Source organism: Carettochelys insculpta, chromosome 22 (assembly GCF_033958435.1).
Source record: "Carettochelys insculpta isolate YL-2023 chromosome 22, ASM3395843v1, whole genome shotgun sequence".
NCBI classification, from domain to species: Eukaryota; Metazoa; Chordata; order Testudines; family Carettochelyidae; genus Carettochelys; species Carettochelys insculpta.
This window is the reverse complement of record NC_134158.1, coordinates 8,839,365-8,859,112: the sequence shown is the minus strand read 5'-3', so window position 1 is coordinate 8,859,112 and position 19,748 is coordinate 8,839,365. Positions and strand designations below refer to the sequence as shown.

Genomic DNA, 19,748 nt, shown 5'->3' with positions numbered 1-19,748 from the left:
GCAGCAGGGGAAGATGGAGAGAACTTTCATCTCCCTGTAACTTGATCCAGAACACAAGGTGGGAAGAAGAAGTAAAACAGTAACGCCACAAACATATGGCGTGTAACAGCCACAATGATTTAAGACAATCTGGACAGAGAGAAAATGGAAAATTATGAACAGGCTTTATTGACTGCATTTCTGTTTCTGCATAACTCTCAATTACCTTCTGAATACCGCACTGTGCCCCAAGGCCGCTTCTGGCCCCAGGCGCTGAAGTGGCCCTGACCGTGCTGAGCCAGAGCTGCCAGGGAAGTGGCAGGAGCTGCATAGCTCCTGGGTGGAGTGCAGAAGACACGCCGGGACCAGAAGAGCCACGCAGCTCCCAGCTGGAGCCATGCATGAGTAGAGAAGGGGGAGTGGGGCTTAAGACGTGTGGCTTTACTCAGCCACACTGCACCACCAGCCCCGCTGCCCTGAACCAGGAGCATAGCCAGCCAGCTGCCAAAATGGGGAAAAAGGTGCCGGAAAAGTGGCCCTTCCCCATCTGCGTCCCTACCGCTGCCCCTCCTCTGCCTCACTCAACCCACCCCGGCCAAGTCAGGAGCCACAGTGAGTCCTGGGACCCTCCACCTGCATGGGGAAGAGGAAGCCAAGAGCAGCCCAGGGCTCAGATCCCAATTCCCCTATTCCACTGGGCCTTAGAACGTCATCTACAGCACCTGGGAGCTCCTGATCTCCTATCCCCTGATATGGGTCAGAGCTTTGGAGTCAGGAGCCAGGAGTTGAGGGGTGCCTAAGTCAGTTGAGTGCTCAGGGGCCCCAGCTGGGGAACAGCTCCGGCCCTACGATCTCGGGCTGAAGGAGAAAATGTCACAAGTCTCCAGGAGTCACAGATTCTGTGACCTCTGGAACATAATCGTGGTCTTCACGACATCCAGTCCCCAAAAAAGAAGGTAGAAGAATCTTTTCAAGTTCATTTCCGGTTTCAGGTTGCTTGGGCCTGAGTGCTTGAGTCTGGAGCCTTCAGTAAAGCAGGACTGTGGCTGTTTCTTTAAGAGAGGACTGCAATTTGTGCACATAAGAGGATGTGAAATAATTGACCCTTTCCACCGCCTGCCTGTGTAACTTTCACTTTTGATTTTGTCCGAAACGGCACGAAATAAACAGGGAAAGCTGTGTGGGATACAAAAAAATTTCCTTTTTTTCAAAGGGCAAAGAAAAGCAACGAGATTGGAAAACCCTGCAGTTATTTTGGAGCCAGAGTATTAGCTCTGCAATTTGATAAACTTAGATAATCAAGTGCAAATTGTCCCAGCGAAACCAGTGACCTTTGATCAAACCCTGGAGAGTATGAAAGGTCTCTGAAGGATCAGTCAGGTAAGTTAATTTTGCTTCACCATGACTTTTTATCCTCTAATATATACTGCTTGTTGCTTCACCAGATTGTCACCAACAAAAACATAAGTAATAGGGAGATATTTGTTTCACTCTTTGTGAGAACACTGCATTACAGGTCCGTTCAAAATGGCAAACGTTACAATGCTTTTTCTGATAGTTTTCACAGGACTTTAAATCAAGATTTGGGCATCATGTTGAAAGAGGGATTTGTTTCTTTTGTGGCTGTCACACAGGCGATGAGTAACATAGGCAAGGGTGACGGATGGCAGAACAAGGAGCCATGCTCTCAAGTTACAGAAGGAGAGCAGTAGGTTGGATATCAGGAAAAACTCCTTCCCCAGGAGGGTGGTGAAGCACTGGAATGTGTTACCTAGAGAGGTGATGGATTCTCCATCCCTAGAAGTGTTTAAGTCCTGGCTTGACAAGGTCCTGGCTGGGATGACTTAGTTGGGGTTGACCCTGATTGAAGAAGGGGGCTGGACTAGATGACTTCCTGAGGTCCCTTCCGCCTCTAGGATTCCATGATAAACGACCAGGCCAGCACCACCCATCCGCTGGTTGCAGTGTGGCTGCCCCACTGTTCCCATGGGCTGGAGTGGGGCTGGGGCTGGGGGGCAGCTGGGGCACTCGGTGCTCTGGGGGCAGTGAGTGGTGCTGGGGCTGTGCAGCTGCCTGACACTGAGAAGTCAAGCAATCCGTACAGGGGTGTGGGGCCTGAGGCAACCCCCTAGTGCCCCAACTGTATGAGCGGGGGCCTGAGGCAACCCCCTAGTGCCCCAGCTGTATGAGCGGGGGCCTGGGGCGACCTCCCACTGCCCCAACAACTGCATGAGCCAGGGAAGGCCTGGTTCTGTGGGAGGCCCTACGCCTGCCCTGCCTCTGCTCTGCCCCATTTCAGTCTTTCCCCCATGCCCAGCCCCTGCTTCATCCTCTTGCCCACTTCTGCAAGCAACATGAGCCATGGGACTGTAGCAGCCTGGTGCAGGGCAGCTGCTGGGATTGGCTCCCCCACACTCAGCCCGGCCGCCTGCTCAAGTCCACTCAGCCCTTCACCATCTTCTAGCACAGTGTGTTCGCCTGCACCCTGACAGAAGAAAGGGGAGATCCCCAGGGGCCACCTCCTTATACCAGCAACACTCAGGCACACTAGTTCCACCCCTCTGCGTGCAGACCCTTGGAAGGCACAACCAAGCCCCCACTGGTCACACAGCAGGTAGCCTCTTATGCAAGTGCAGAGAAAATATGTTCTTCATTTCGGTTGTTAGGTTTGTCAGCTCAGGGACTCATTCATTCCAGGTGGAGGAGCTGATTGGGAGCTGAAAAAGCAGGAAAACTTTTTATCTTCTTCCAAACTATGAATTAAAAAATGGGTTGGGGGAGAATAAGATCTACTATTTCTAAACTCTCGAGGGACATATTGACCATAGGTAAGCAGTTCATTTCACTGATTTCAGATCACATTTCCTCTGTTAAACAAATCTCTTTTAAATGCAACATTAATTGGATGAACTTACTTTTTTCTTCAGTATCCAGCATGCTTAAGGAACTTTTATTTTATGAATAAAAGAGCTTGAAATGTTGGTTGTTAGGATAGTTTGCTTTTGTTATGTTTGCGAGTTTGCATTTTTACTTGAATTCCAGTGCAGCTTGACAAAGATCCCATTTAAAAAAAAACAATAAATGAGAAATGTCACTCACAATTTTTCTAATATTTAACATTTTAAAATTTGAGAATCTGAATACATGAAGAAATCTGAATAAACGAAGCTCAGTTAATGTATTTAGATAGAGTGTATCCTACTGGTTAGCACAGAAGAGTACCAAATTTAGCATAAAGGCTATAATAGCAGAATTTCAGCATTATGACAACACGTGTTAAAACCATATACAAATTGATGATACAGATGAGATAGATTGTTAGTGTAATCATCTTCAGTTAGAAAAACTAAATGCCAAGTTTCCAGTGGCCACATCTGTCATGACACTGGTGTCCATAAATCATGATTGCTTTACAAAGGCTAAACAATTAGTTAATCCCAAAGTTCTTATGTTTGAGGAATTTGTTTGAGTTGCATGTTATTCTATTCTGATTTCGAGCTTATACTGCCGTCCTGCAGTATCTGAGCACTTGCCAGTAATGCATTAAGCACCATGACTCTGGGCTCATCTACACATGAAATCCCACGTCAACTTTACCTCTGTTATTGAATTTTTTCAGTGAATTATTATTATTTTTTTTTGGCTAAGATGACAGTCAATCAGTTGAGGACAACAGAAGGTTGACGTGGTGAGGTGGGTTAATGGAAAGGTGGAAGGTGTGAATGGCAGCTATCAGCTGGTTTTTTATGGATAGACAATTTCAGACTGGATCAAAACTAATGGCTCTGGTAACCAGATGCCAGGATCCCATGAGTGTCTCATTTCCACTGCCTATTTTTCTGATTTTTCCTAAAATTAAGAAGGTTCTGCCTCGTGGTGCTTAGAGTATTCCACGCAACGCTGGAATTGATCAAATGCTGATGAAGAAGTGGCTGTGTTACACAGAAACAGAAATGCAATCAAGTTGCATGTAGGGCATTCTTCTACTTTGTCAGTGGTGTATTCTGTTCATAATTTCCCTCGTCTCTGTAGCCAAGTTGTCTTAAATCATTGCGTTGCAGTAACAAATTGTTTTTGTTGTTTTCTGTCTTGTCTGCCATCGTCTGGATCAATGTACAGTGAGATGAAAATTCTTGCAATCTACTACAGCTCCAGAACAAGATCCTTTCTACTTGATTCCATCATTTTCTTCTTTACGTTTTGTGTTCACAAGCTGGAATCAGGTAGGAATGTCTGTCATTTCTTCTGCTCCTTACAGGAATTACTTATTTGCTTCGATTTATTAATACTCCCTGTTTCACTGTTTTAAACAAAAGTGAACAAAAAAAATACCAAATATTTCTAAGTGTATGAACACCAGTAGAATGAGCTAATTATTGTTATGAGCTGGGTAAAACTTTGTTATGGGTGGAGTTTAAAATCTCGGTCGAACTGATATGTGAATATGTCCTTTCACGTAACGTAGTTGTCAGTGTAACCAGGTGGAGCTAGCAGCAGACAGGATCAGGATACACATTTCACAGAACTGGAAGGGACCTTGGGAGGTCATTGAGTTCAGTCCCCTGCCCTCAAGATCTGTCTTTAGTGGTTCCCTCTTCAACACACCCATCTCCCCTCAAAAACCTACGCAGCTAAGACTGGAGGTCTAGATTCCATGGGAACCCGGGGGAGGAGTTGATGAATCTTCTCTGACAGTCTCTTGCCATCTATCTTCCTTTTAAAACTGAGGAGAGCGGGGGAAAGATTAGCTCAAACGCCCCAGCTGAGTTCACAGAGCTCAAGGGCAAAGTCCTCCCTATAAGCAGCATGATAAGCAAGTGGTTGGCTCTAGGACGCCTTCCCCTTGGCCATTCTGCTGATGCCATTGACCAGGCTCTGAATGAAGCAGGGGTTCCGTGGGAAGACTCGTAATGAGGTCATGCCACCGAAGACTATCACACCCGCAAGTGGGCAGAAATACAGTAGAACAAGCAACCTTAAATCCTTCAGCTCCTAACATATGGAGTGCTTTATCTGGCAACCTAAGGCCCTGAGTCGTTAAAGCATTAAGCAGCCCTTAAAGTTAAACACACGTTTGAGCTCCTTCCCCAATGAGAGACTCTTTCCTGAACGGTGACTTCATAATGTTGTTTCACTTAGTTTTATGTATTTATAACACTCAAAAAACTTAAAAACTATCTCAAACAGAAAGCAATGATTTAAAATGTTTATAAATGCAAATTAATTCAGTCTGAAGCGGCTTGTGGGTGACGTCAAAATACGTTTCAGCTTCCATTAAATTAATAGTAACAGAGGTCACTGTGTTAGTCTGTACTCCAACAAAAAAAAGGCAGCAGAAATGTAGCACTTTAAAGACTGACAAAGTGATTTATTCAGTGATGAACTTTCATGGGACAGACCCACTTCATCAGATCAGTTTCAATTCCAATACAAACTGATTGTACTTATACACGTCTGTCTGTATGGGAAATGAAATTGATCTGAAGAAGTGGGTCTGTCCCATGAAAGCTCATCACCAAGTAAATCATTTTGTTGGTCTTCAAAGTGCTACATTTCTGCTGCTTTGTTTTATTAAAATTTATATAAGTTATATGTTTGCAAATTATGGCTGTTCAAATGTATGGTTTGTGGAAAAATTCATATATAAATTCAGGACACATGCTAAGAAATGACAGATCACTATGATAGAGGCACAAGATATGAAATATTCAAATTAGAATCCTGTGTGAATGATGGATTAAGTTGATACTGAATTCCCTTTTATTTATCGGTTTTATCCTTTTCTGTGCTTCGGTGCATTTTACAGTCCAATTCACTGTGACTGGCCCTGGTCACCCTGTCATTGCCATGGTGGGGGAGGACACTGTGTTGCCCTGTCACCTGTCCCCCGGGATAAGTGCTGAGAACATGGAGGTGAGATGGTACCGTTCTGACCTCTCGTCGATTGTGCACCTGTATCAGCGTGGAAAGGATGAGTACGGGCAGCAGATGTCAGAATATCGTGGCAGGACAGAGCTATTGAAAGATGACATCGCGTATGGTGCTGTTGACTTGGGAATTCTCAGGGTCAGACACTCTGATGAAGGACAGTACCACTGCTTTGTTCAGGGTGGTGCCTTTCATGCAGAAGCTGTACTGGAACTGAAGGTAGCAGGTCAGTAACACGTCTGTAATCTCTTCCTAACTGGCTGTTAAACTAAGTGCACAAAATAGTTAGCCATCTAACGCTCCACTGAGGTCCTCAAAATAATCATTACAATGAAATAGTCCTTATGATAGAAAGGGAGGAGACACCATGTAGTGCAGTGGTTACAGCAGCCATCTCTGAGGTGGGACACACAAGGGCCAGTCTCCCTGCTCTAATTAACGTTTGATTATTTATGCGATCTGCCCAAGTAATTAAATAGCCAGTGGGGAAGTGGGATTGGACCTTGATTTTCCCAACTCCCTTGGATGTACCCAAACAATTATGCTAGTTGCTCTCTCTCTCTCTCTCTCTGTCTCTGTGGACAGCAGTATAGTCATTGGGCCAGAGAGAAAAAGGGACGCAACATATCTTGAGGTCATAATCCTGAACTTTATTTGGTTACACTAAGGAAAATCTTAAAACCCTCTGATGACGGGGATTCCAGAACCACCCTGAGAAAGACTATTCCTAAGTTTAATTGTCCTTACGGTTAGAAAGATATTCCTAACGTCCAGCCGAAACCTCTTTTGCTCCAGTTTAAGGCCATTTCTTCATATCTGGCCTTCAGCGGACGTGGGGACCGAAATGAGATTAGAACTGAGAAAGGGGATCTTCTATTCTGTTACACAGTCACATGCACAACTAAGCAGCCACCACAGTGAGGAACTTCTTTCCACACCCCACAGCTCCCTGAAGCATGCTCAGAACAGCCGTAAGACTACACAGTAAATAGCTAATTGCAGAAGAAAAATACCTACCACCTTATAAAATCAGAAATCAAGGGGAAAATATCTTCCCTTCCTTGCCCCCTTTATACCACTTACAATGCTGTTGATGGCACATTCCAACGTTCTGTAAGGCTTTCACTTCCTTCTCTAAGGCCCAGGACTGTAACACAGATAAGCAAACAATAAACAAGTGCTTAAGACCCCTTAAGTCATGTTTCCTCTTTCCATGAACATCAGCAAAAAAAGTCTATTCTATTCTTGTATGGAAAATGTGCATGCTAGGCTGTAAAGTTATTAATTTAACATGGATTCATCCTAGTTGTAGGCTCTGTACCTCGCATCTCTGTTGAGGGTCACCAGGATGGAGGGATCCGAGTGGTGTGTCTGTCATTTGGATGGTACCCGGCGCCCGACGTGCTATGGAAAGATTTTACAGGGCAGCCTTTGTCTTCATCAACTGAAATGAAATCTGAAGAAGAACGTGGTCTCTTGGAAATAAAATCTACCGTTATAACAAAAAATTCAAACAAGAATTTGTCGTGTACTGTTAGGAACGTTCTTCTGAGACAAGAAAAGGAATCAATAACATTTTATCTATCAGGTCAGTTACCACCAAAACCAAAAACTGTCATACTCAAGGGGAAAAAAAAAAACAGGTTGCTAAATAATACAAAAGTTAGACTGTTCCCCTGTGAAAAACTGTATTTCAGATTAAGTTGAGGTAAAGGGCACAATTTTGGATCCAGAAATATTGCAGTTGTTCCAGTAACAAGCATTTCACACTGAGAAAATACAGGGTTAAAGTTAAATTTAAAAGAAACCCAAACATCTACATACATGGACGTGTGCTGTAGGGAGACTATATAACAGGGGTGGGCTGAGGGGGCCCTCAAAAATATTTCCAAACTGCCCAAATTGCAGATCCTTTTGTGAGCCCTGGGCTGCAGCCACTAAATGTTGCATCTGATGAAGCGGATCTTTGCCCATGAAAGCTGATGCTCCAAAATATCTGTTAGTATATAAGGTGCCACAGGATTTCTTGTTGTTTTTAAATCCCCCAGATTTCATCTGGCCATGCTTGGCAGGGAGGGAGGGGAAGGTTGCTCTGTGTGCTGCCATCCCCTCCCTTGGGCTGAAGCCATTTTGCCCTGTGTACTGAGGCAAGCTCCATCCCCTCACTGCCGTGGCCTTCGGGCTCCACCTCCACAGCTGCCATTGGCTAGGAATCCTGGCCAATGGAAGCCACAGGGGGCGGTGCCAGCAAATCAGTGATGATCTACCTGCTTCCCACCCTCAGCCACCAAAGGGAAGCTCCCACTGATAAGTGCCTTCTACCTCACCCCCCTGCCCTAGCCATGAGGCCACCCCCAACACCACAACAATGTGTTATTCCATCACTCCATTCTCAGAATGAGTTGACCCAATCAGGCAGAAGCCTTTCAAAAAAGTTCGGTCTAAGACAGACACCGCCCTGGAACTTTTGTGCCCAGCTCTTATAAATTTGGCAAAGTAAAGAGCAACTGAAAGGAAGGTCTTGTCATGGGACATGTCGAGCAACTGTTATAACAAGAGAAAGGAGGTGGGGGAGGGCTCGGACTGGTAGGACTTTGATAGTGTTTAATACACTGTTCAATACTGTCAAAAGTGGCTGAGCAGAAACTGGTTTTAAAATTGGTGTCTGCCAGTTTTCATACTCCATGGTACAATTTTTCAACATCTGCTTCACACAAATCCAGATGTGATGCAATTTCCTCCAACAAAAGTCTGCAGCTTGTTGCTGCTGTTCCCAGCCTGATGTGTCTTTTGTGTTTCAGATTCCTTTTTCCCAAGAGCATCTCCCTGGATGGTGGCTTGGAGCGTGACCGTGGTGATTTTGTCGGTGGTCATCTGCCTTACTTTTTTCCTATTCAAATTGAAAGGTAAAGCTGGACTGGGGAACATGCAGTGTAAACAGAGTGAGATCTTCTCCAGAAAAAGATAGAAACAGAGAGAAAGCTGTGCTACTCAATATACTATCAAACCAAAAAGGCAGCTAAGTAGCACTTCACAGACAAACAAAATAATTTATTAGGTGAACTTTTGTGGGACAGACCCACTTCTTCAGACCATAGCCATAGCAGAACAGACTCAATATTTCAGGCACAGAGAACCAAAAATAGTAATCAAGGTTGACAAATCAGAAAAAAAATTATGAAGGTGAGCAAATCAGAGAGTAGCAGGGGGGAGTCAAGAATTAGATTAAGCCAAGTATGCAAAAAGCCCCTACAATGACCCTTTTTTTTGTTTTAAAAAAGATTGTTAGGCTTTTACACATGGGAAAGTTACCCCAGTTTACAGTGTGAATTTAAATTGACTCTGTTAGACCAGTGCAAATAACTGTGGGGACACTCGCTTTAAGAGGAGTTTTTTCAAGTTGACTTAAACTTCTTCCTATTCACCTTACAATGAGCCAAAAACTAGGTTTGCACCAGTTAAATCAGTTTATTAACAGAGCCTGAGTGACTGAAGTTCCAACTCCCATTGAAATGGAGTGAGCTTGGGCTCTGAACTCCCTTAGGTTCCTATAAAAATCCCTGTCTTATCTTGTTTTCTTAAGTTTATTTCCACGGTATGAAAAAGATTCTTAGAGTATTAATGAACAGTGCATTACTATTGTTGTTGTCACAGCCTTTGTCCAGACGGTGCCAATATTGAGGTTTTCCCAGATTTTTCTGTTTTTAACATCCGTCTTGGAGAACAGGCGCTGTTGTTGTTAGTTTGGGGTTCTGCAAAATTTCAGGAAGAGGAAGCTGAAGAGGGAACAGAAGTGGTTGCTCATTTCCTTTGTCTCAGGTCAGAGTCAATTCTTGAGGCCCTCATTCTTGAGGTTCTCCAAGAATCAAGTGTCCTGGGCCCACAGGAGCTGTGCTATGTCCCCGCTTTTGAACACGTTCCTAAAGGAAGCACTCCAGCCTGCCAAACCCCAGAGGGCTCTGGCTCTTTCATCAGAGTAGGCCTCACCACCTCTTTAACCGAGTCTTGGCGCTCCAGCACTCCTGTTGCATACCCAGAGCTCTGCCCAGCATGCCCACACTTAGGGCATATCTCCACTGGCAGTTTTCGTCACCAAACCCCACTTTTGGGTGACAAAACCCAGAGAAGTTTCATGTTGTGAGAAAGTCACAAAAACCCCCCAGTTTGAATGACAAAAAACTTTCGCCTCCATGGGGGACTTTTGCCCCTCCTTTACTGTTGGTGATCATGCTGTGTGTCCTACTGGAAGCTTTACTGAACTCCAGGGTGTTTCCCACAATGCCTGAGCAGCCGCTCTGGCCAGCACTTTGAGCTCCGCTGCTCTGCAGCCAAGTAAAGAGAAATGCACCTGTCCTCCCTGCAACTTCCCGCTGGCTGGCACAGCGTGGGCGCTCCTCACAACGTCTGCTCAGGAACTCAGGGCTGGCTGTCACTCAGGGCCTTTTTTTGAAATAAGCTATTTTGAAATAGGTCAAATAGGCACTAATTTGAAATAAGCTATAATGGCGTCCTCTGGCAGTATTTGGAGGTATCTGCATAGCATAGACGTAGCCACAATGACAATATTCCTTTCAGTGTAGAGTCCTGGGGAAAATCTTTAAATAATATTCTGTGTGTTTTCTTTTTAGGAGGGCATCTCGACACGATCAGTAAGTTCCTTTTTTCCCCTTGTCGAACCAGTGCTATGATGTGGAAGATTTTTGAATGGGAAAACATAAGCAATATTGCCCATACTAATTACACAACTTGTTACTTCAGTAATGGGTGGGAAGCTCGTACTGGACAGGCGTTTTCAGGAGGCAGTAGGGAGTGGGTGACCTGGGTGGTGGGGGAACTGTGCACTTGATATCCATGGCAGAAATGATTCCCTGCCAGCTCCATATAAAGAACTTCTGAGAGGAGCTGGTGACTGCTCAGGAGAGAAGTAAAGATGTGGCTGCTGGGGACAGGAGAATGTAAATTTGGTACCCACAACCTTAGTAAGTGAGCAAAGCAGAAGTCATAATTGTGACCTTTCATCAAACTCAAGGCTGGACTAATGTAATGGGAAACTTCTAGGCTGCCTTCTGCCTATTCTTGTAGAGCTGCAGAACGTCAGGGCCACCCCCCGCCCCGCCATTACAGCTGCAGTGACTTACAGTGTGATTTATCCTGTGTCCAATCCCCAGGGTCTTGCTGATGCAAATCAATGCACAGTAGACAGTCCAAAATTATGAAAACGTAAGTGGTGGAAGAGTCCCACTTATGATGAGAACTTTTCTGGCTTCTACATGACACTGAAATGGGCCATCAAAAGGATCTGAGTCCCAGCTTCCACTTCCTTTACCCAGAACCTCCCCGACCCTGAGGGCTCCCTTTTCGCTCTCCTGCGGAGCAGAGGCCTCATAACTCTACCAAAGCTGGGCCCAGCATTCCTCAGGACATGATCTCCAACCCAGTTATGGTCATCTGGGGCACGGGGTTGGGTGTGCCCAGTCCAGGGACCAGCTCCCAGCACGGATCTGCTCTCTGCAGTGTATCTCAGGAACTGTGGTGGCATGGATCTGATTCTGGGCTCTGTCTCTCACGCTGTCTATCTGGCCCAGTTCTGATGTCCAATTCAGCTCAGACCCTTCTGCTCTCCTTGGCGTAGCGCTGCACTGTCTCACCCAGGCAATTCTACCTCAAAGGGAGGCTGGACCCCGCCCCCCTCGTCATGCTGACCCCCTCATTAGCCTGCTCACCCTCTCAGTCAGGCTGGCCTGGAGCCCTGGCCAATGCCATTGCCCTGGGGGACTGTTAGTCCCAGAGTCTTGCTTCTCATTGATTTTTTCCCCTTCCTTTTGATACTGGGGACTTTGCCAGCCAAACACTCCCACTGAATTTTAATAAGGGGCCAACAGTCTCCTTACATATAGTTAGGGGGACAGCAGCCATTAATTTCATCCACAGTGAGATTTTACAGGATGTCTTTCTTTTTGTTCATGATTTAGGTAAACTTCGCAGAGAGCTAGGTAAGGACGTCTTTGTTCGGTCTGTTTCTCTCTCTGATACAGCCTTTTCTGTCATAATGAATGTTCCATCTGTCTGGCTTCATTCTGATCCCATCTTTGTGTTTGCTTTCAGAGTGGAGGAGATCCCTTGGTGATGCAGGTAAGTAAATATGATTTTAATCAGTGAGAGATGCTGCTCTCTATCACTGTACATAAAAGTTGCAAAATATAATAAATATAATATTTTTCCTGTGGGAAGAGGAGGGTGCTGAGGTGCAAAGGAGGAAGAGGAGTGAATCATCCTGGCATGTCCTCCTTACACATTACTCACCTAACTGGAGACAATCTCTGATCTGAGTGACTTGAATGGTTATTTTGTATTAGGATCCCTGTGTTTGTGTGAGGTAGAGGAACAACAGCGCTGACCGGATGTGAGTTCAGCTCAAGGAGTCCCTCTGACACTGTTCAGCTTGTGCTATTTTTCCCCCTCTCTCCATCCACAGAGAGCTCCACTTTCTCCTCTCTCCCTCAGAGCCCAACTTTCCGCTGTTTATAACCATCTCATCCAATTTCTCTCCGTCTGTTCATTTACACAAAACCCTCTCTCCTTTCGCCACTGCCAGCTGCCTTCTCTTGCAGATACCGATGTCTTTGGCCCTGATCACTAGCTACAGCTCTTTACTAGGGGTTCTGTGGAGGGGAGGGGGCATGATGGGTCATGTGCCCCTAGACGCCATGGAAGGCAGGGGCAAGGGGCTGGCCAGCAGCCGATGGGGGCGCTGGTGGGTGGTATGGTGCCTGCAGCAGCCTCCCCACCACCACACACACACCCTTCTCCCAGTGCTGTTCTGGGGGTGGGAGTGGGGAGTGGAGTGATGAGGCCGGGGGTGGGGGCTCTCCGGTCTGGGGCTGCCTCGCTCCACTTCTCCCCTTCATAGCTATTGAGTGCGGGTAGCTGGGGAGATCCAGGCTGCTGGTGCCAGACTCCCAGCCCTGTGGGACCGCTGGGCCGTGCTGGTCGGTGGAAGGGATGCGGTGGAGCAAGGGGAGGGTAGAGATGGGCCCTGGGTGCGGGTGGGGGGTTGTTCTGGACCTTCTCCGAGCTGGGGGGGTCTCACACGGCTGGTGATCCCTCAGATCCTTCGTCACCAGTTGCCTCTCGTCCCAGGTCTCTAATTCCCCACTCTGGGCAGGGGTGGGGGAAATGATGAGCCAAAGGCCTGGGCTGGAAAACGTCTGTGCTCTCTCACTGACCTGCCTCCGCCTGGGGATCGGAGCGAATGCTGAGATCTCAGAGCTGTCGGGCACAGCCTGGGGGACGGAGATTCCCTGAGTCCCTCTCCAGCTGGGCCCGATTCTGTCACTGACCCATCAAACCCTCCCCCAGGGCTGAGCTCGGCCCCTCACGCTCTGATTCTCTCTCCCCTGCAGTGAATGTGACTCTGGATCCAGACACGGCTCATCCCCGACTCGTCCTGTCGGAGGGTGGGAAAAGTGTGAGATGGGCAGACACACGGCAGCAACTGCCCGACAACCCGGAGAGATTTGACACTGTGCCCTGTGTGCTGGGCTGTGAGGGGTTCACCTCGGGGAGACATTACTGGGAGGTGGAGGTGGGGGGTGGGCGACGCTGGGCTCTGGGGGTGGCCAGAGAGTCTGTGAGCAGGAAGGGATGGATCAGCCCGAGCCCTGAGGGGGGGATCTGGGCTGTGGAAAGGGGCTGGGATGGTCAGTTCCAGGCTCTCACCTCCCCTGAGACCCCCCTGCCCCTGAGCCAGGCCCCCCGCAGGATCCGGGTGTGTCTGGACTGTGACCGGGGGCAGGTGACATTTATCGATGCTGGTGCCGAGGCCCCGATCTTCACTTTCCCGCCGGGCTCCATCCCTGGGGGGAGAATCCAGCCCTGGCTCCGGGTGTGGGACTATCGCTTCCAGCTCCGACTGTGTCCCTGAAATCAGCCTCTCTAGCCTCGGCCTCTATGACCCTGGAGGACTCCCATCTCCCCAGCCCCTGGCTGAGCTCTATGACCCCTGGGAGCTCCTTCCCCTCCCTCCCTGCAGCCCCAGGGACAGGAGGGGGAGGGGGAAGAACCCCTGGGGCTGCAGGAGGGGCCCAGCGGAGCAGGTGTGGGGCTGGGCAGGGGCAGAGCTAAGAGCCTGGCTGGGAACAGACCGGGGGGAAGGGGCAGGACATAGAATTTATTAATGTGGGTCCAGGGTCAGGGCAGAAGCTGGAAGCTCTGCAGCAGCGGGAACATTTTCTACCAATCTGTGTCCTGAGATCTCACTGGGGTCTCCCAGCCAGAGCTCCTGCCACAGGGGCCAAAGTCCCCGTCCCCTGTAACTGCTGGGGAGCTGGTACCACTGTAATTGTCCCAGCCGTGGGGCTGGGCAAGGAGAATTCTAACATCACCAGACAAAGCCAGGCACCCAACTCATTGTTTTGAAACTCAATTTTTTTGGGGGAGGGGGGGTCAGTTTTGATTCTGGCTCATGACTTGTAACTTCTGGGGTTGGCGACACTGCAAGAGTCAGAGGGACTGGGGGGAAATGCAGGAAAAAGATAAAGTAAAACCAACTCACCAGAGAGGGGGTGAAAATCCACAGAAAACACTGCCAGGAAAACCCCCTGCAGGAGAGAATCAGCCAAGGCAGGGAGAGGGGAAGGGATAAATCCAGGGGAAAGACTGGAGAACAGGGGCGGGGTTGTTCTGTGCCAGAGATCACAGGAGAGTGGAGGCAACAAGTATTTATGGTATGTAACGCGTGTATTCCTTTTTCATTTCCCGGCATCAGTTGTTGGGGGGGGCGCAGAGTGGAGGGTTTGGTTCCCTGCTCAGCTGGGTCTCACCAGCTCCAACAGGGAATAGACCAGCATGTCCCTGAGCTGGGGGATTGCAATGTTGGTACACCACCCGTGCTCTGTCTCTTGTGCTCTCTCGCCCTGGGAATCAGTATTCCCTAGCCAGGCTCTGTGCAGAGGGTTGTGCACATGGGGCTGACTCTCCCATTTTCTGAGGGGCTGAATTTATGAAAATTAGGCTGAAGGTATGTGAAATATGTCGCTCACGCACCAGGAATCACAGTGGTGTGCAAGGAAGTGTTTGTGGGATGGGACCTGCTCCAGGACACATTATTGGGGGGGGGTCTACACTCAGATGAACGTTTCTGTGTTGTACAATCAGTGTGTAAACAAGACATGTTTTGCTGTCACTTCAGTGCACGTGGTCAGAGAAGTTCCAGGGACTGGGAGGTGCTTGGGTGGGTTAGATGTCACTGAAGTGAAACCCTTACTCCTCTTATCGCCCCAGGGCTGGTGTAATGAGGTCCCTGCCTCATCTGCACAACTGCATTGCAAAAACAAACCAACCTTTCTCCCAGGCCGGGGCCCTCAGTGGTACGGGAGGCGCTGCCCCACCCTCAGCTACTGCTGGGACTTTGTTTTCAGTGAGCTGCTCATTTTAATGATAAGGTGGGATCCATGCAGGGTCGTACGTTCTACAATGCAGAGCAACACTCAATTGAATTTTTAGCTGCCTAGAAAATCAGAACGCTGTGACCCTTGTATACTAATAACAAATCTATAATCAGGGTGCATTAAATATCGTGGCCCAGGTACATCAGTTATCCTGGGCAATGTCTAGATTAAAGGATTTTGTCAACAAAACCCTGGGAGCGTCCCGATTCCCAAGGGCGTTCTGTCATCAGAACGTAGCAATTGTGTCAACAGCCATACCTCGCTTGCCACGAGGAAGAACGCCTCTGTTGACAGAACACGGGTCTGGACATTCAGGGGAGCCTTCTGTTGACAGAAAAGACTTCTGGGATACAGTGCAACGCTGTCCGCTGTGGTTACAGTTGGCCAGCTTGCTGATGGAACAGCCGGCCAGCCCAGCCACTCTGGCAACGAAGCGGCTGGCTCTTTCAATCTGCTTCGTGGTCTGGCCACGATCTGTGGACAGAAGTGTTGTCGCAAGATATCTTCGGCCAAAAACTTCTGCTGACAAATCCCTCTAGACTAGACTTAGCCCCGCTTATTAAAACGTAGGTGCAAAGGTCAGCAGGTGGCATTTCTTGATTTTGTATTGCTGGTGCCCATTCTTAGAATTTGCTCCCACAGCTGCACGTAACCCCTGGTGTCTGAGCTTAATTCCACCCATCAGATACAAGTACCTTCAAAAATCCGAGGGTAAGAAACCTAGTTTTGGTATTGGGAGGTTGTGCCAAAGTAACACAAGGAGCCGAGTAAACCCCGTGACAAGCAGTGTGGGACAGAGTGCTCCGAGGGTATCTAATGATCCCCTAAAATTCTTTTTTCTATTGGGACTCGTCTCTCTTTTTGCATCTTTTAAAGCTTTCCTCTACCGTATTACACTCCTCTCCTCCCCTTAGCAGCAGCAGAGTGGAGTGGATTTACTCGGCATGATGCAAACCATAGATGTGAACATATTTGCAAACTGCCTGTATTTCTATGCAACCTGATTTCTATGCAGATATTATTTCATATGTTTACCTGTGTACTATCCCACGACTGCAATAAACTCACATTGCTGGAATACCATGTGTGTGATCACTGAAGCCCCAAGAACACCTCCTCTCAGAGCTCATCTAGCTCTTGGGAACTGGAGTGGAGGTCAAACCTAAAGATTCTTAGACCAGATTGTTGAGCCATTGTCCACATTAATATCTCCATCTAAATGTCCCTGTTTGGTCTACAGCTGCAAAGCCTGACTTCGGCAGCTATGTTGCCTACCAGCGGTTGGGAACCTGTGACCTGTGGGCCACATCCAGCCTGCAGCTTACGTGGATCCAACTCATCGAGCTTGGGGTCCAGCCCCTCTCCTGGAAGGTGTGCAAGCCAGCGCTGGCGCTCCAAGGAAAAACAGATGTGTAGACTCCGTTCAGTCTTGTTTCGGGTGTCCCTGCAAGGTTTACCCCAGCTCCTAACAATTCATGTATTCTTCTGCTGGTATTGATAGACTTGGAAAAACGTGCTAATTTTTGTTCACTTTTGTATAAACAGTTAAATAGGACAATTATAATAAATCAAAACAAATTAACTCATTTGGTAAGAAGCAGCAGAAACTACAGACATTCCTACCTGACTCCAGCTTGTGAACATACAGAGTCATGAAGAAAATGATAAAAGGGGGTAGAAAGGAGCTGGCTCTGCAGCAGGGGAAGATGGAGAGAACTTTCATCTCCCTGTAACTTGATCCACAAAACAAGGTGGAAAGAAGGAGTAAAACAGTAACGCCACAAACATACGGCGTGTAACAGCCACAATGATTTAAGACAACCTGGACAGAGAGAAAATGGAAACTTATGAACAGGCTTTATTGACCGCATTTCTGTTTCTGCATAACTCTCAATAACCTTCTGAATACCGCACTGTGCCCCAAGGCCACTTCTGGCCCCAGGCGCTGAAGTGGCCCGAACCGTGCCGAGCCACAGCTGCCAGGGAAGCGGCAGGAGCTGCATGGCTCCTGGGTGGAGTGCAGAAGACACGCCGGGACCAGAAGAGCCACGCAGCTCCCAGCTGGAGCCATGCATGGGTAGAGCAGGGGGAGTGGGGCTTAAGACGTGTGGCTTTACTCAGCCACACTGCACCACCAGCCCCGCTGCCCTGAACCAGGAGCATAGCCAGCCAGTTGCCAAAATGGGGAAAAAGGTTCCGGAAAAGTGGCCCTTCCCCATCTGCGTCCCTACCGCTGCCCCTCCTCTGCCTCACGCAACCCACCCCGGCCAAGTCAGGAGCCACAGTGAGTCCTGGGACCCTCCACCTGCATGGGGAAGAGGAAGCCAAGAGCAGCCCAGGGCTCAGATCCCAATTCCCCTATTCCACAGGGCCTTAGAACGTCATCTACAGCACCTGGGGGCTCCTGATCTCCTATCCCCTGATATGGGTCAGAGCTTTGGAGTCAGGAGCCAGGAGTTGAGGGGTGCCTAAGTCAGTTGAGTGCTCAGGGGCCCCAGCTGGGGAACAGCTCCGGCCCTACGATCTCGGGCTGAAGGAGAAAATGTCACAAGTCTCCAGGAGTCACAGATTCTGTGACCTCTGGAACATAATGGTGGTCTTCACGACATCCAGTCCCCAAAAAAGAAGGTAGAAGAATCTTTTCAAGTTCATTTCCGGTTTCAGGTTGCTTGGGCCTGAGTGCTTGAGTCTGGAGCCTTCAGTAAAGCAGGACTGTGGCTGTTTCTTTAAGAGAGGACTGCAATTTGTGCACATAAGAGGATGTGAAATAATTGACCCTTTCCACCACCTGCCTGTGTAACTTTCACTTTTGATTTTGTCCGAAACTGCACGAAATAAACACAGAAAGCTGTGTGGGATACAAAAAAATTTCCTTTTTTTCAAAGGGCAAAGAAAAGCAACGAGATTGGAAAACTCTGCAGTTATTTTGGAGCCAGAGTATTAGCTCTGCAATTTGATAAACTTACATAATCAAGTGCAAATTGTCCCAGCGAAACCAGTGACCTTTGATCAAACCCTGGAGAGTATGAAAGGTCTCTGAAGGATCAGTCAGGTAAGTTAATTTTGCTTCACCATGACTTTTTATCCTCTAATATGTACTGCTTGTTGCTTCCCAGATTGTCACCAACAAAAACATAAGTAATAGGGAGATATTTGTTTCACTCTTTGTGACAACACTGCATTCCAGGTCCGCTCAAAATGGCAAACGTTACAATGCTTTTTCTGATAGTTTTCACAGGACTTTAAATCAAGATTTGGGCATCATGTTGAAAGAGGGATTTGTTTCTTTTGTGGCTGTCACACAGGGAATGAGTAACATAGGCAAGGGTGACGGATGGCAGAACAAGGAGCCATGCTCTCAAGTTACAGAAGGAGAGCAGTAGGTTGGATATCAGGAAAAACTCCTTCCCCAGGAGGGTGATGAAGCACTGGAATGTGTTACCTAGAGAGGTGATGGATTCTCCATCCCTAGAAGTGTTTAAGTCCTGGCTTGACAAGGTCCTGGCTGGGATGACTTAGTTGGGGTTGACCCTGATTGAAGAAGGGGGCTGGACTAGATGACTTCCTGAGGTCCCTTCCGCCTCTAGGATTCCATGATAAACGACCAGGCCAGCACCACCCATCCGCTGGTTGCAGTGTGGCTGCCCCACTGTTCCCATAGGCTGGAGTGGTGCTGGGGCTGGGGGGCAGCTGGGGCACTCGGTGCTCTGGGGGCAGTGAGTGGTGCTGGGGCTGTGCTGCTGCCTGACACTGAGAAGTCAAGCAATCCGTACAGGGGTGTGGGGCCTGGGGCGACCTCCCACTGCCCCAACTGCATGAGCCAGGGAAGGCCTGGTTCTCTGGGAGGCCCTACGCCTGCCCTGCCTCTGCTCTGCCCCATTTCAGTCTTTCCCCCAGGCCCAGCCCCCGCTTCATCCTCTTGCCCACTTCTGCAAGCAACGTGAGCCATGGGACTGTAGCAGCCTGGTGCAGGGCAGCTGCTGGGATTGGCTCCCCCACACTCAGCCCGGCCGCCTGCTCAAGTCCACTCAGCCCTTCACCATCTTCTAGCGCAGTGTGTTCGCCTGCACCCTGACAGAAGAAAGGGGAGATCCCCAGGGGCCACCTCCTTATACCAGCAACACTCAGGCACACTAGTTCCACCCCTCTGCGTGCAGACCCTTGGAAGGCACAACCAAACCCCTACTGGTCACACAGCAGGTAGCCTCTTATGCAAGTGCAGAGAAAATACGTTCTTCATATCGGTTGTTAGGTTTGTCAGCTCAGGGACTCATTCATTCCAGGTGGAGGAGCTGATTGGGAGCTGAAAAAGCAGGAAAACTTTTTATCTTCTTCCAAACTATGAATTAAAAAATGGGTTAGGGGAGAATAATATCTACTATTTCTAAACTC

At 48.2% G+C, this 19,748-nt stretch overlaps 1 protein-coding gene across 1 annotated transcript in view; it reads left to right on the top strand.

The window, feature by feature from the left end:
• The first annotated feature begins 970 nt into the window (after positions 1-970).
• Positions 971-19,748, top strand: part of LOC142024676 (uncharacterized) — a 31,246-nt gene continuing 12,468 nt past the window's right edge. The window contains exons 1-11 of the mRNA XM_075016829.1: positions 971-1,359; positions 4,099-4,202; positions 5,786-6,133; positions 7,214-7,495; positions 8,709-8,813; positions 10,536-10,556; positions 11,880-11,900; positions 12,013-12,039; positions 13,311-13,829; positions 16,597-16,727; positions 18,389-18,408. Coding sequence (XP_074872930.1) covers positions 4,103-4,202; positions 5,786-6,133; positions 7,214-7,495; positions 8,709-8,813; positions 10,536-10,556; positions 11,880-11,900; positions 12,013-12,039; positions 13,311-13,829; positions 16,597-16,727; positions 18,389-18,408 — 1,574 coding nt within the window. The 5' untranslated portion in view covers positions 971-1,359; positions 4,099-4,102. The remainder of the gene's footprint in view (positions 1,360-4,098; positions 4,203-5,785; positions 6,134-7,213; positions 7,496-8,708; positions 8,814-10,535; positions 10,557-11,879; positions 11,901-12,012; positions 12,040-13,310; positions 13,830-16,596; positions 16,728-18,388; positions 18,409-19,748) is intronic.